This window comes from Ambystoma mexicanum, chromosome 2q (genome assembly GCF_040938575.1).
Source record: "Ambystoma mexicanum isolate Mex_15411 chromosome 2q, UKY_AmexF1_1, whole genome shotgun sequence".
NCBI classification, from domain to species: Eukaryota; Metazoa; Chordata; class Amphibia; order Caudata; family Ambystomatidae; genus Ambystoma; species Ambystoma mexicanum.
Window position 1 is genome coordinate 764,199,305 of NC_090924.1, and position 15,250 is coordinate 764,214,554.

General features: G+C 48.1%; 1 protein-coding gene across 2 annotated transcripts in view; it reads left to right on the plus strand.

The window, feature by feature from the left end:
- ZMYND11 (zinc finger MYND-type containing 11) overlaps positions 1-15,250 on the plus strand; it is a 1,608,641-nt gene that overhangs the window by 994,394 nt on the left and 598,997 nt on the right. For both annotated transcript variants that reach the window (XM_069647993.1, XM_069647994.1), the window contains one exon: positions 2,261-2,316. In XM_069647993.1, the coding sequence (XP_069504094.1) occupies positions 2,261-2,316 (56 nt within the window). The remainder of the gene's footprint in view (positions 1-2,260; positions 2,317-15,250) is intronic.

Sequence of the window (15,250 nt, forward strand, 5' to 3'; positions counted from 1 at the left end):
TGAAGGCCACATGAGCAAAGCGGGGTAAGAGGGGGCCGGAGCACAGCAGAGTCATTTTATCTCGTAGGGGTTCCGAAGTGGGAACAGTCCCATTGTCTTCTGTCTGCCCCCTGGGTGGTTCTCCACTGCTAAATATGTGTCGGGCGGCATAGACCCTTCAATAGCCAGGAACAGAAAACTATAGGTGCCATAGGCAGAGAGGGTCCCAAGATCCCACAGGGGACCTCCAGCCACTATGTAACTGGTGCGGTGTGGCTGGTAGCATATTACCTCATGCACTCTGCTGCTGTTCTCAGTCGGAGAGGACTAGAGTGTGGATTATGCCGGGCAGGTACTCAGATTTTGCTCCGTCCCAGTACACTCAGCGCAGTTGCCATCTAGCACTTCATGGGTCCCTGTTCTACTCTCCCATTATGTCTCATCTGCAGTTAAATTTAGTTAAACAAAGACTGTGTCTTGCCGCTCTTTAGGCATTCTGAGCGCTATTTACCTCCAGAGGGAATTGGTTGGTTCCTCCTGTCAAATAATAATTTATTTGGGAACATTGGAGCTGGAGGCGCAAGCCATCTGACTCTGCGGCTTGTCAGGCTGCACCCCCTTCATCTAGTAAACGTTTTGTTATCTCTTTCACATAGATAGAAAGCAAAGGCATACCTTCCACCTTGCAAGGAGTTTTGTTCAACTCATCCTCATCCTAATTAACAATTAAAATAGTCCCACTTCATCTGTATGTGAAGGGAATTATTAATGTGCTTTTAGGCATACTTGGGGACGGTGGTGGAGGGAGACACTAACACAGCGAACATTCTTGATAAGGGAAGGAAACATAGTAGTTGAAGGGGAGAGTTCTGTCCTGTGGAGCAGAGGGGATAGCCAGGGCTTGGGGAAAGCTCAGGTTAACAGTGCACAGGTGAATGTGCCATGCTTGTGGGATCTTTCATAAAGAACAAGAGAGACCTTAGCAGTTTGGAAACATGTTGAGGCAGAGGGATTGTCAGAGGAGTTTGCCCAATTATCCTGTCAAAGAAATTAGTGGCAGTGTGAGGAGGCATTTCAAGTGAAGGTGTATTGCACAATTAAAGTGAATTACATTGTGGTAATTGTAGTCTGCAACTCTATAAGCAACTACCAAAAGCTTGCAAGTATAGTGAATTGCATTTTGTGGACTGTACTCTGCTTCCTCAAATGTGACTACAGACCAGAGTGAATAATATTGTGGAAGTAGTGTGGGACAAATAGTCTGCTACCTCACAAGTGACTACCAATATTTTGTAAGTAAAGATAATTACAATTTAGAAACTGCCTCACAAGTGACTGCTGACACATTAAAAGCAAATGGGAACTAGTTACTCGCTTGGACTACTGAAACACCTGACCACTGGCTTGTGAATCTAAGTATCAGATTAACTGTTGAGTGTCTATTTTCTGTGTGCTTTTTTTGTCACCCATGACTCCTCAAGTTCTCCCACCACTACAAACAAATGATCTGGTGGAACTAACGGGATGTGTAGTAATAACATGATTAGATTACTGTAAAGTACTGTGTTCTGGCCTTTGAAAAGTATAAAGTCACACAGCCAGTATTATTTTTCATTACAAAAAGGACCACATAAAATCCCCATAAACTCTCTCATTGGCTATTGGTGGCCTTAAGGATTAAATTCAAAACCATTTGCACCATGCATAAGTCCTGCTTTAATACAAACCCAATTTTTCTGAGAATGGACCCTACTCTACTCACCAACCAGAACTCCCAACCTAAAAAAGTAATTCACCATTGTTCTACATATTTTCAAATGCCCAAATATGGGAACACCCCACAGAGAAACCATCCAACCTAACTCAGTTACAGCGATTGAATGAGTAAAGACAGTAAAACCAAATCGACCAGTCTCTAAACGCATACATTTGGTCATAATGTTCCACTTGCAGCACCCTTCTCCTCATACTTATTTCACCTGACCCACTTCTTAGACCGCCAGGCTAATTATCCCCACACCCGACAGCCACTTGGACGTACTGCTGAAGCTACTGTTTTGTCCCCCGTAATATCTCACTACTCACGATCTTCCTCTATTCTCCCCCACCCCCAATGCCGACTGGTCATAATGGTTATCTTTCCACTGTCCCTATTTTATCTAGTATAGGGGAAGTGTTCTGACATGATTGCAAGGTTAAAGCCTGTTGTGTCAATATTTTAAAACATATATTAGAAATTTTCCATTTTGACCAACCTCTGTGTGGGTCCTTTTACTTGCAGTTGACAGTGAACAAGCTGAAGTAGCCAAGATGTTATATACAGATACATGTCATGAGGTAAGTGTAACACTATTACAGCATGCTATTGGTGGCATTCAGTTTGCAGTACTTAAAATAATAATATACAGTTGTAAAATAAATCACTTATTTATTGAGTGCTGCAGAATGAAATTATAGGCTGCCTAGCTGAACTGAGATGTTCATTTATGAGATGTTTCACAAATGATTTGCCTTGTAACAGTCCAATAATAACTTAGTCTAGGATATTGATGATGAATAATGTATGGTCACTGTAATGTTGGTCTGTGCTGCCCCATTTTATGATCCCACTTTTCAGCCCCACCACCTGGTTTTGTTTTCCGTTTATTTATCACTCAATAATGGTTTATTTCAACTGCATACATTCATGAAACAGAAGCACCGCAATAAAATACAATGCAGAATTAATCTGAAGTGAACCATTGTGTTAGGAGTCACTATATCAAGCCTTGGAAATCTACACAGAACAGCTGAAATGTATAAAATAGTATAAACATGTGCTTTGCTAAAAAAATAAATACATGGATGCACAAATACATACTCAGCATTTCAAAAATGAATTAAAGCCTTTTTTTAAAAAAAATACTGTATGGATTAAGTATCATTGGTGAGTTTAGCTGGTGTACAGTATACGACAAAATAGAAAGCATGTGTGTATTTCAATATTATCAAGAGAGCCAGGATAAAACGTATCCGTGGGCCTCATGACAAGTTTGCTGGTAAGCTTACCGGCACCCTTGTTTCCGGACTGGCGAACTACGTGTTTGCCTGCCGGAGCCACTGTGACCAACAGGTCTGACCCTGCCGGGTTCAGCGGTCACAGTAAGCAAACCGGTCAAGGAAGCGCCGGCACCGCTAGAAACGGTGCTTGTGTCCCCACTCCCATAGAGTCCTATAGGACTCTATGGGAATGGGGATTAACAAATTTACCGGTGCCTGAATTCCCGGCCTTCGGACTCGTAAGGAGGCGCTGGCACTGCGAAGTCAGGCGCCGGTACATTTTGATGGGTCCGCCGGCAAGCCGCCGGTAGACTCGGCAGGTTTACTGCCAGAACCGTAATGAGGCCTCATGTGTTTTGCATTATGACATTTCCCATTAATAACTGATAGTGGCACCAAATTGAATCTAAGACGTGTCAGGAGATTTCTTGATTAAAAAAAAATGTTAAAAATATTTATTCCGTTTCATCATGTGACAAGTTGACAACACAGAAGAACTGCCCGACAAGAAAATGATTTGCACAAATAATAAATCGGATGGTTGCACAGATACTCACATTCATAACAGTACAAAATTGGAATGGTTAGGAAAGATTTTCTTTTTACAACTTTCTTGCATTGACTCTTGTAGTGCAGTTGCCCAGCATATGTCCTTTTGTTTGTATCCTTGTTGATTTTTGGAGGGAATAAGGCCCATTTGCTGTCTTCTCATTTCGTTTGAAATACACTGGTCATCCCCTAAAGGCTAACTGTGGAAGGATTGTGTATGCTGTGTTTTTCACCCTTATTGCTGGTGTAGCAGATCCACCTTCAGAGGGGTGAAACATGGATGCTTTGTCTCATTTTAATTTTATTTAAGTAGCATTCCAGCCACTTTTGTGATGTATACTGAACAGCCTTGTGGCAGTGAACTTACTCGTACACCCCTCCCCTTTCCTCCATCCTTGAGGGTGTCCCCTAACATGGTGACAATACTGGAACCTTTGGCAGCGAAAAGTGAGCTACCGCTTTAAATTTAGCATAGCATGGAGGCACAGCCCCTGCGTTGTCAATGCTCCGAGGCCCCGCCCGGCGGCACCTCTCCTCAGTCCTTTTTTCCACACCGACGGTGTCGGACCTGGAATCTAGGTGCAGGAACCTTTCCCACTTTGTGTGCTGCTGCATGAACTTTTCCCACTTTGTGTGCTGCCCATTTTTTTTGTTTTTGAATAGCTTTTTGAATCACCTCCCTTTGGTGCCTTGCCACCCCCGGCGCATGTCGGCTGCAGGAGGCATCATGAGATGCGCATCCTACAATCGGTCATTCCTGGCCTCTGATCCCTATGTGCTCTGCCTGAGTGCCTGGGGCCTGACCACCACTGGGACGCGTGTGCGGCTTGCAGCTTCCTGCGACCTCCAACCAGAAAGGGGACCTTGGACTCTGGATCTGGCAAACCCGAGGCCGTTAAGGCTACTAGCTCCCAAGCCTGGATGAGCCCTTGGGACTCTTGTCCCAGCTGCTCTTCCGGGTGATCCAGCTCTTCCGCATCTTATGCACCTGATTGCTAGGGGCTTTCGACCTCTGGTTTCAGGGGCAGCCTGAGGCGTGACCCCCCATGACTACCAGTTCCCCAGCTGAGGGCTTGCAGCCTACCAGAGCCATGGATGAGGGCCCAAGGCCTACCGGAACCTTCTCTGAGGCCGGTGCTTCTGCTTCAGGGTCGAGGTGCAAAGAGTCCTCGTCTACTTTGGAACTGACACGAGGTGCGGGTCCTACACACACTCCCTCCCAGGGTGTGGCGCTAGGCCCCAAAATGGCAGACAAGCTTGCGGTGGAGCCTGCACGGCCGGCCTCCATCTTAGATCCTGACTCTAGGCCTCAGGCGCCCCATCGCCTTCACAGTGGGCCACTCAAGGGGGTTCCAGTCCTCTTTCTTCGGGGAATTGTCAGGCCCCATTTACGCCTTCCAGACGTTTGGATACCCATTGCAGGCTCCTCAGCATTTCGATCAGTAAAGAAGGCCCTGCGCAGGGCCGTCCCCTGTGATACGGCGGCCTGTGAGGATCACTTTTTGAGCGCTTACACCTCCTCATGCGCCGCCCTCGGGTGTCTGGGCTCGTCAAGAACCTCATTCTGCAAGTTGTGCCTCCAATACCCCTTACCCAGGGCCCTCCTCCGGTCCCTCTGGGGATCCCGGTACAGCAGTCTGTTCCCCCTACGGTCCAGGCCCTGCCGGTGCCTCCGAGCCTTCCGCCTCCAGTTACCTGTCGATGTCCAGCCACTTTCTGGAGCTCAACCACACTCTTCAGTCATGGCGGCGGCAGCGTCCTTGTATTCAAAGCTATCATCGTCTTCCATGGCAGGGGACGCCTCCAGCGGTCTGTCCAAGGAGGACAAGGCCCTCAAGTCTTTCCACAAGAGATGCTACCTCAATGCCTGGCTGCACCTGCATTAGGCTAATGCTGATTCCCTCCTAGCTGCAGTGAACGAGAAGCTGTGGTGAGAAATCAGGGAGTTCCTGCCTGACCGCTCCCTGGTTGGTGGCAGCCCTTACGGTTGCACAGGATCTCGTGCAGTCCTCGGTCTCACACATCGACATGGCCAGCAGAGGCCTCTGCCTGGGTGTCGGGATGATGCAAACGGCGTGGATGCATGTCACAAAATTATCCTCTGATGTGCAGGAGAGGATTCTGGATCTTCCGTTCGAAGGGACGGACCTCTTTCATTAATCCACTGATGACGAGCTGACAAAAAAGACGACTTCAACGCAGACTGCTAAGTCCTTGGCCATACTAACTAAACCATGCAAAGGTCCTTCCCTCAGACCCAGGGCACGTTCGACTTCAAACCCTACTCTTTCAGTCGCTTCAAAGGGTCCAGGGAGAGGGATATGCAGCGGCCAGACAGTTCCCCCAGCGACCATAGGAGGAAGCAGCAGAGGACCATGCAGGGCTTTTTTTGCTCCCCCTCCTCTGCTCCCACCTCAGATGCCTAAAAGCAATGACGTATTGGTCAGGTAACACAGCTTGCCTGTAGAAGGCCGGCTGGCTATCTTCGTGGACAGCTGGAAGCGTTTTTTCAGGAGTCCTTGTATTCTTTCAGTAGTCTCCACAAGCTTCAGTCTTCCTCTTCCTTGTCCTCTACCCTCTTCTCCTCCTCTGTTGCAGATAGGGTTGCCCACACTGTTGCTGGAGATCCTTCTTCTTTTGGATATGCAGGCGGTGGAGCCGGTACCAAAGTGTGGTCCTGGACCTGTCATTCCTCAATTTATCTTTACCTCTCGATCGCTTCAAGATGATCACCCCAGCACACACAGAGGAGTCGTTGTTCACTGGGAACTGGATGCGTTCCCTAGACCTCAAAGATGCATACCTTCATGTCCCCATCTACCAGCCGCACAGGAAATTCCTGCGGTTCACGATCATGTTGCATCACTTCCAGTACAGGGTGCTGCAATTCGGCCTCAGTTCGGACACCCTTGTGTGTTCATGAAGTTCATGAATGCGGTGGTTGGCCTCCTTCACCTGGAGGGCCACCGCCTTTAACCCTATCTGGATGACTGGCTGCTGTGGCCAGCTCGCCCGAGGGGCCAGTGCACTTCTGCCAGCGACTAGCGGATGTTCTTCACCAGCTAGGGTTCTCCCTCAACCAACGGAAGTCGCAGTTGACACCCGCCCAGCACCTGGTGTTCCTTGGTGTGTGCTGGGACACATCCTCTCACATTTGAAAGTCTGCAGTCCCTTCGGAAGGCGATATGGCACATTTTGGCCAACTCGACCACCTCGACATGGTGGTTCCAGCCCCTTCTTGTCCTGATTGCGTCATGTGTGATCACAGTGTGGCACGCCCGTCTCCGGATGAGAAGCCTCCAGCTCCACCTGCCGGCCAACTGGGACCAGGAAATGGGGGTGCAATCGGACAGGCTCCCTATCCCTCCGTCCCTCCTTCTGAATCTTCACTGGTGGCTTTTAGACGGCAATGTTGCAGCGGGAGCCCCATTTACCCAGCCGCAGCTCACTCTGGTAGTGACAACAGATTCCTCCCTCACGGGCTGGGCGGAGCTACCCTGTATGGCTATTCGATTCATGGCTCATGGTCCAAGATGGAGGCCTTCCTGCATATCTATGTTATAATTCAGGGTGGTGGGCCTGGCGCTCAGGGCCCTTCTACCAGGCATCGGGGTCAAGGCCATTCTGGTCCGGACCGACAATTACTCTACAGTGTTTTACTTGAACAAGCAGGGTGGTACCCCAATCCCCTCCTGTGCATAGAGGTCAATCTGGGAGTGGACCTTGTTGGAGGGGATATGGATCTCTGCTGTCCATTTCCCAGGGGACAACCATGCGGAAAAGGACCAGCTCAGCCGACCTGGGTTGCAACAGCTACTTATAGGAGTTGCACATTTAACTGTTTGTTATCCCTCTTCCAGAAATGGGGGTTTCCGGATCTGGACTAATTTGCATCTCCTGAATTTCAAGTGCCCCTGCTTCATGGGTGGGGTTTGGGGATCTCTGGGGGACGTGTTCCAACTCTGCTGCCACGGCCGCAGGAGCTATGCGTTTCCTCCTCCTCCATTGCTCCAGCAGACCCTCTGCAAATGTTGCCTACTGCCTCATCCTGATTGTCCACCACTAGCCGCCGAGGGCTTGGTTCTCAGACCTGCTGCAGTTGCACTCCCAGAGGCCTATCCATCTTCTGATCCCTAGCAGGGGCTTCCTTCCACAGCAGGGTTGTGCGCTGGAGTACCCGAACCTGGCCAGGCTGGCCCTCTTTCCTGGCTCCTGATCAGCTGAGACTGCGCCATTCCCAGTTTTCGGGTGGCAACTGGGAAATCATCCAGGAGTCCCTCCAAACGCTCTCAGTACAACAGTAAATGGACCAGGCTCTGCCACTGGTCTCAAAACCAGGGGATGTACCCCTCACCTGCTCCCTGATCGATGTGTTGTCCTTTTCTGCACATCTGGCTTGTTTCGGCGTCAAGGTTGATACCTGTCGCACCTATTTGGTGGCCATTGGGGCTTCCGAGAATTCCCTGGAGCACATCATTTCAGCTGCCAACTCAGTGATTAAGACCCACCTCAAAGGTTTGTCCCGGCTGTTTCCTCTGGTGCATAGGCTGCACCCGGTCTTGGGCCTCAACCTGGTTCTTTTGGCTTTACAGCCTAATTCATTTGAGGTGAGGGCTTCGGTGGACATCAGACTGGTGATGCTCAAGGCAATGCTTTTAGTAGTGCTCACTTCTACATGCAGAGTCAGCAAGCTGCATGCTCTGTATTCGTGCAAGCCTTTCACATTGACAAGGTCATCTTGCACTCTCATCCAAACTTCTTGCCCAAGGTGGTCTCTTCGTCCCATTTAACTCAGGATATCTGCGTGCCGGTGTTCTTTCCTAATCCACAGGAGGCTGAAAGGGTGTTGCATTCCCTAGATTTGAGGAGAGTGCTCATGTTCTATCTCTACCTTACGAGATCTTTCTGAAAGTCAGAGGCGTTTTTCATCACCTTTGGGGGCTCGGCTCCCGGGACCCAAACCTCCAAGGCCTCCATTGCCCATTGGATTGTCCAGGCCATTTCGGAGGCTTACTTGGCCATGGGTAAGATTGTTCCTGCAGGGGATTCATACCCACGCAGTAATGCCCAAGGTGGTAACCTTTCAGAGACATGCTTCCTGGGATGTTATTAGCAAGGCAGCTATGTGGGCAACTCTGGTCAGCGTTCTCCCAGCACTATTCCCTGGATATATGATCGTTTATTTATATAGCGCCTATACACAATGTGTTTCAAAGCGCTTCAAGGCAATGGAGGGAACAAGGGAAAATACAATGACATTGTTACAGGCCATGAACAATAAGAATGTGAAATTAACTATCGTACTCGGCCTGGCGACATTTCAGATAGTGCAAGTGCTAAGACATGGATAAGGAAGGGAGGGGGAGAGTGGGAAGGAAATGGAAACAGACAGGCGACTACTGTACTAGGCCTGACGACATTTCTGGTAGAGCCGGAGATTAACAAAAGGTGAGGGAGAGGGGTGCAGAAAGGGAGGGGAGGAACAAAACAAACAAGCGACTAACGTACTAGGCCTGACGACATGTCAGATAGTGCTGGTCGAGGGGGTAGAAAACAAGTAGGAGAGGGGGAGGAGACAAACAAGGTTGCTATCATACTAGGTCAAGGACTATTCTGATGGAGTAAGTGCATAGAAGAAAGTAAGGGGAGGAGGAGAGGAGATAGGAAAAGGGAGAAAGGGAGAGGGGGAGAGAACGGAGAGTGAGCAGTGAAAAAGTGGAGAAGCAAGGGGGCAGAGCGAATACAATTGCAGAAATCAGTATTAACACATAATGCTGCGAGAGAACATCAATTACAAGCTAAGGTTCAAGATGAAAATGGGAACAGCATGATTCAGGGCCACCATGAGTACAAGATGCAGGGGAAGTCCAGCATGAGAGGGTAATGCTCCATGAATCAATGAAGTCCATACAAGTCAAATCCAAGCATTGGCAAAAGGCGTTGATGGTGTATCAGAATGTATCAGGACAAACTCCTGCAGAGGTAGGATGTAGGGGGAGGGAGAAAAGGATTGGAGTGGGGGCAAGCAGGGTAGAAGAGTCAAGCAAAACAGGCAACTCCTGTATGCGAGAAGGGGGTGGGGGACACAATGGAACATCACAGGGGACCAGAGGCGGGGATGGCCTGTGGGGACAGAGGGAGTAAACACATGTTGGTGCATGCTTACCTGCTGTCTGGGCAGGGGTTTGGGCCCTGGGTCCTTGTGGTCCGAACAGGTCCAAACAGGAATTGCCCTTTTCTTTGACTGCCCTTCAGTTTGCATGCCCGGGCAAGAGACACCCTTGATATAAGAGTTCAGAGCAGGAAGGAAGAGGCAGGACTAAGAAGGTGGGCAGTGCTTAGGCCAGGTGACCTAGATCCACTTGCACCTGCTCCCCATGTGCAAAGGAAAAAAGGCTGGAGGGCTGCTTAAGTAGGGAAATAGAGCAGCAACCAGGAAGGCACAAGCTGGGCGGGGCTGAAGCCAAAAGAACAACAACCAGGAAGGCACCAGGTGGGCGGGGCTTAGGCCAAGTGACCTAGATCTATTTGCACCTGCTCCCCATCTACCAGGGATGCAGAGTTTGTCATGCAGTTCTGTGGAACCTTTTTGCTTCTTAAGCTTGAGGCAGGTTGTCACCCGTTTGTCTTGTTCGGTGGAATCACCCACAAGGACTGAGGAAAGGGGACGGGACGTATGACTAATTGAAGTTACTCACTGTAGTGACTAGGGTACTCCTAGTCCTTAGTTCCCTTTCCTCCATACGTCTCACCTACCGCTAACATGCCAGGGGCTAAAAATTGTCAGCCTTGCCAGGTATTCAAGCATCCAATATTTAAAAAGGGGGCTACAGTGAGGTGCTGGAGGGCAGAGGCATGGGGGCGTTCCCAACACCGTGGCTGGGCCTCCATGCGCTACACTAAATTTAAAAGGGTAGCTCAATTTTTGCTGCCAAAGATTCAGGTACCGTCCCCATGTTTGGGGACGCCCACAAGGATGGAGGAAAGGGGTCTAAAGACTGAGTACTCTAGTCACTACAGTGAGTAACTTCCATTTTTTTAATACCATATAACCAAAATGGCTTCAGCTCGTGGTGAAGTGCTGTTCCTTGCGCAGTTTTCTTTGTTGCCCATCTTCCTTCGTCCTTAGGTAGGAAATTGCCATACAAGGGCATGCACTTGTGTGGTAGTCCAGCTCTGCGCTCCCGTTAATTCCTTTGTGTAAGTGAACAGGCTAAAATTGCTGATGCAACCATCATTAACCAAGCCAACCAACTGCCACTCAGATGTTTGCCTTAAAATCCACTGCGGAGACCTGACCCCAGAGGATTGCTCCTCTAGACTGGTGGGGGCCAAGCAGTCTAAAGCCCTGCTGTGCATCCATCAGTGTTCAAATGTCTGAGTCGTTGCTCTGCATTTTCCCCGCGTCTGCCTGGAACTGGAGTACAACTTTGCCTGGACCCCTTTCTGCCTTGTCCTTGGAATCTTGGCTGGCATCCCTAGTGCTTTGCCGGCACATTGCCAACCTGCTGCGACACTCTCCCAACACAACAAAGAGACTGCTGGACACTGAAGTCTTGACTGCACTGCCTTGTCTACCGATCCTATTCTGAGTCACTCCAATGTTCACCCATGTCTGGCACTCCAGATGGCTCTGTCTGTGCTACTGCAACCCAAATTGAGCCATCCTCTCCCTGTCCTAGCATCTCTCTGGGACCGACCTAATCATAGCTAGCTGCCACTTAGTGTTTTAAGTCACAGTGCAGGAGTTGAGACACCTTTATATCCATATGTCTTTACATACTTCTAGCCCCATTGCATTGGGCATAAGGCTCTAAACATAAAAATAGTTACGTTTACAGGCCGAAGGCAGTGGAGCCTGTTTCTGCAGTCCCCACCCTCAGTCAGCTAGCGTCTGGGAACTGGTAGTCTACCCGCTCCATAGCCGCAGGACTAATTGGGACCTTTTTACAAATACTTTTTACATAAACCTACTTAATGAGATAACCTGTGTTTTTCAGATTGAGCTCTGGAAATAGTAGGGGTAGACCTAACACATTAGGGCAATGCTGATTAAGACAAACCAGTCTCTTTTGGTCTTGTGATACTTCCCTTAACCTTTTCTACCATCCCCAGCCTTTGTCATTTACAGTGTATATTCCCATTAATTACTTTGTTGCATTCTAAAGTGGCAAGTATGCGATTATGTTGTTGACCAGTTGTCTTGAGTATATTTTTTATAGTTGGCTTACTTGGCCATTGTGGTGTATTTGATGTGTGCCTATGGCAGTGTGTTTGATTGGCGTTTTGTATGTCTCCAGAGTGTTGTGTGCTACTAGGTATGGTGGGATGCTTTCCTTTCTGGTTCCATAGTTGCCACTTGGACCAGGCATCAAATTTGAGGGGGAGGGGAGAGGGCGCTCTACACAAAAATCTATTTTTAGTTCTAGTGTCCTATGCATTCTGGGTCGTGTGGTCGCTTCAGACCTGCTTTAGTGTGGAGGGGGCATGGCATGGGGTGTTCAAGGCCATGCGGCTCATGCTCACAGATAATCTGTGCTACATGTGCATGGTAGATCTTTGCCCCCTCCACCCTTCACTTCCACATTTACCTTTGCAGATACATACCTAGGATCCAAGTGTGCTCTCCTCTGTGTCTCCATGTGCACAGTAAGGGGTGCTGCGCTGTACAACCATGGTGTCCTCACTTATCCTGGCAAACGGGTGCAGCTCTGGGTCACAGTGAGGTCTGCGTCACATTTAGGGAATAGTACTGTTTCCGGTTTCAAAACACTTGCTCTGGTACCTGGAGTGCCACCAATCCCACATGCCTACAGTCCAGAGCTGCTGTTACATTGGGGAAATGGGTTGTGGTGTGAAGTCTGGCCTTTGTAGCAAAATCCTCTGCTGAGTTGCTGGGCAGAGGGATGTGCTGCTGCACACGTTTCAGCATTGCATCCTGCATTTCTCCCAACACTTTTGAAAACCTTGGTTGTGAAATGCATGCAGCATTCCAACTGTCCAGTAGCACAGAAGTGGAGTACTGATAGCAGCTTCAGCAGCGGTAGTATGGCTGTTCATATATTGATAGTAATGTCAATGCCAGGCTGGTAAAGGGTGAGGAGATCTGCAATGGCTTGGCAGTTATCAGCTGTCATTGTCCAGGTCGTTTGTCGAACTCTGGAAATAGGCGCCCTCCTTCCCACGCATATCCTCCGTCTTGGCCTTGGTGGGTTCTTTTGTTGTTTCTGCTGGTGTTATAGCCTCTGTGGGTCAATATATAGTCGCAAGATCTCCTATTGGTAACTTCCATAGGAGGCTGCATGGTGCTTGTAATTGAGTTTGGGGAATCTGTGTCCCTTACATACCATCGGCTGCACCTATGGGTTCATTTTCTTCACACTGGTGCATTTACCTCCACCTGTTTGGTGGAGGTAACTTCACCAATTCTGTTGCACAATTCCTGCCCCTTTTTAGCATTAATCAGCAGTATTTCCACTTGTAATACAGTGGACTTACAGTTTTTATATTTTACGCTAACTCTTTCGCCAGAATTAGTGCAGGCAGAGTTTTTGCTGAGTTTCAGCAATAAATCAGCTAGCAGTAATTCTGCCGGTGCTAATTCCACCAGCAGAATTAGCACACATGTTCGGGAACACTGAATTTCTTCAGAGTGGTAAAAGTGGTCATAACGGAATTACAGCCACTTTTTCCGCTTACGCGTTATTTTATTTTGTATTTGTATTTTATTGTTTTATATAGCGCCTTAATCCGAGGCGCTTTACAGTTAACAACAAGAAACACATAAAACATGCAACATTAGAAGCAAAACAGTATACATCAATCAAACCATAAAATCGGCATTTAGAACAATTTGCAAGTAAGAATGGAGAGTAGAGGAGGGGGGTAGGGAAGGAAAGAGAAGGAGAGAGTAATGAGTGAAGTGTGAAACAAAAGAGGAGGTCACAGGAGAGACGGGAGAAGATAAAGATGAGGAGAACAGTGAGAGGATATTAGGGGGAGGGAGGTGATGGAGAGAGGGGGAAGGTATCAGGGAGGGGAGTGAAGAAGTTCTTTCAATGAGGAGCAAAAGGAAGAATAGGAAGTTTAATTTAAGTTGGGAGTGGAAAGGAAACCACCCTAGGTAAGAAAGTGAGTTGGAGGTAGAGTCATGGGGAGAGTAAACAGAGAGTGCGTATGGCAGAGTGACAAAGGGATTTGAGGAGGGCAAAATGGGTAGCGGGAAGACCGAAGAAGAGAGAAGAACAATAGAAAAGGTGAATTTATTCGAATTTGTCTTTGGTGCTACACCTACACAGAGGGTCTCGGAGCGCCCTACATGGTTCAGACTTTGAAAAGGTGGGAGTTGAAAAAGAGGTTACATTTTCTTTCTTCAGAAATGCTGGGAAGATTAGGATAGACAAGGTATAGCAGTGGAGGAGGGCAGAGTTATGTGTGGGGAAACAGATATGTTTTGAGACTCTGTGAAAGGGGTGATAGAGGATTGTTATGGTAAGGGGTAGAGACTGATAATGACCACACAGGACCATAGTGTGATCTACAAACAGGAACTACATTTATTTAGATTTAGCAGTATGCATCAGCAGCGGCCTCTGGCCAGACCAAGCAACCAGCTGACACCTCCTGGAACACTCCTTCATGCCAGACCTTACGCTGATTCCAGGCTGCAGGATGTCGGAGGGAGCTCATAGCTGTAAGACGCGAACACAGTTGTAGCTATAACGTAACCTGCACCATAACAAATGAAACATAACAAATTGTACCAACACGTAACTTAAACCAGACCACTCCAAAAAAGGATGCAGTGAATATGTGAACAGGCTGGGTCTTCCATGCTCTGGATACCCAATGATTTTGTGTGCATGTGAGTTTGCAGAGTGAATGATTAGAAGGTGTTGGCTGGCTTGTCTGGTGTTTGTGTGGGTGATGTGTTTGAGTTTGTCATGAAGATAAGATGAGGTTGATGGCTTTGAATACAATGCAGATTCCTTTGAAGGCAATTTTCTAGGGTATGGGAAGCCAGTGAAGCTGGGAAAGAGCAGGAGTGATGTGTGAATGTTTGGCTAAGTGGATGAGTCAGGCTACTTCGTTTTGTATGGCTTGCAGGGCGGCAAGGGTGTTGATGGGGAGCCCTTTGAAGAGAGCATTTCCATAGTCCAGTTTAGAGAGAACCAGCCCTTGGACTGCAGTGCGGAAGTCATCAGATGGAAAGATATGTCTGATTTTGCTTTGGAGGCGAAGTTGTAGTTTGCATTTTTTGGTGACAACGCCTATGTGGTGTGTGAAGTAAAGGTAGGGGTCCATGGTGAAGCCAAGAGATTTATTTGACAGGTGTGGAAAGGGATGTGTGGGTTGTCCATGTCAAGTTCTTGGATCCAGGAGTTGAGGTCAAGCTTGTTCCTTGGAGGGCAGGTGAGGAGATGTTTTGGAACTATTGATTTTGGGGAAGCGGGTGGTCATCCAGTTGGTTATGGTGGAGAGACAGTTATTTTGTGTTTCAGAAAGATATGTATAGCTTTATTTTCACCACTCAAAATACACAATTGCAGTAGCAGCTTGCAAAGGAATATGGACCTAAAAACAAGATCATTTGGTTTTTAAAAAAAAAGTATTCACAGTGGAGAATTCAATGTAAGGTGATCTGCTTGAGACATTATTTTACACAGCATGCATCATTATATTC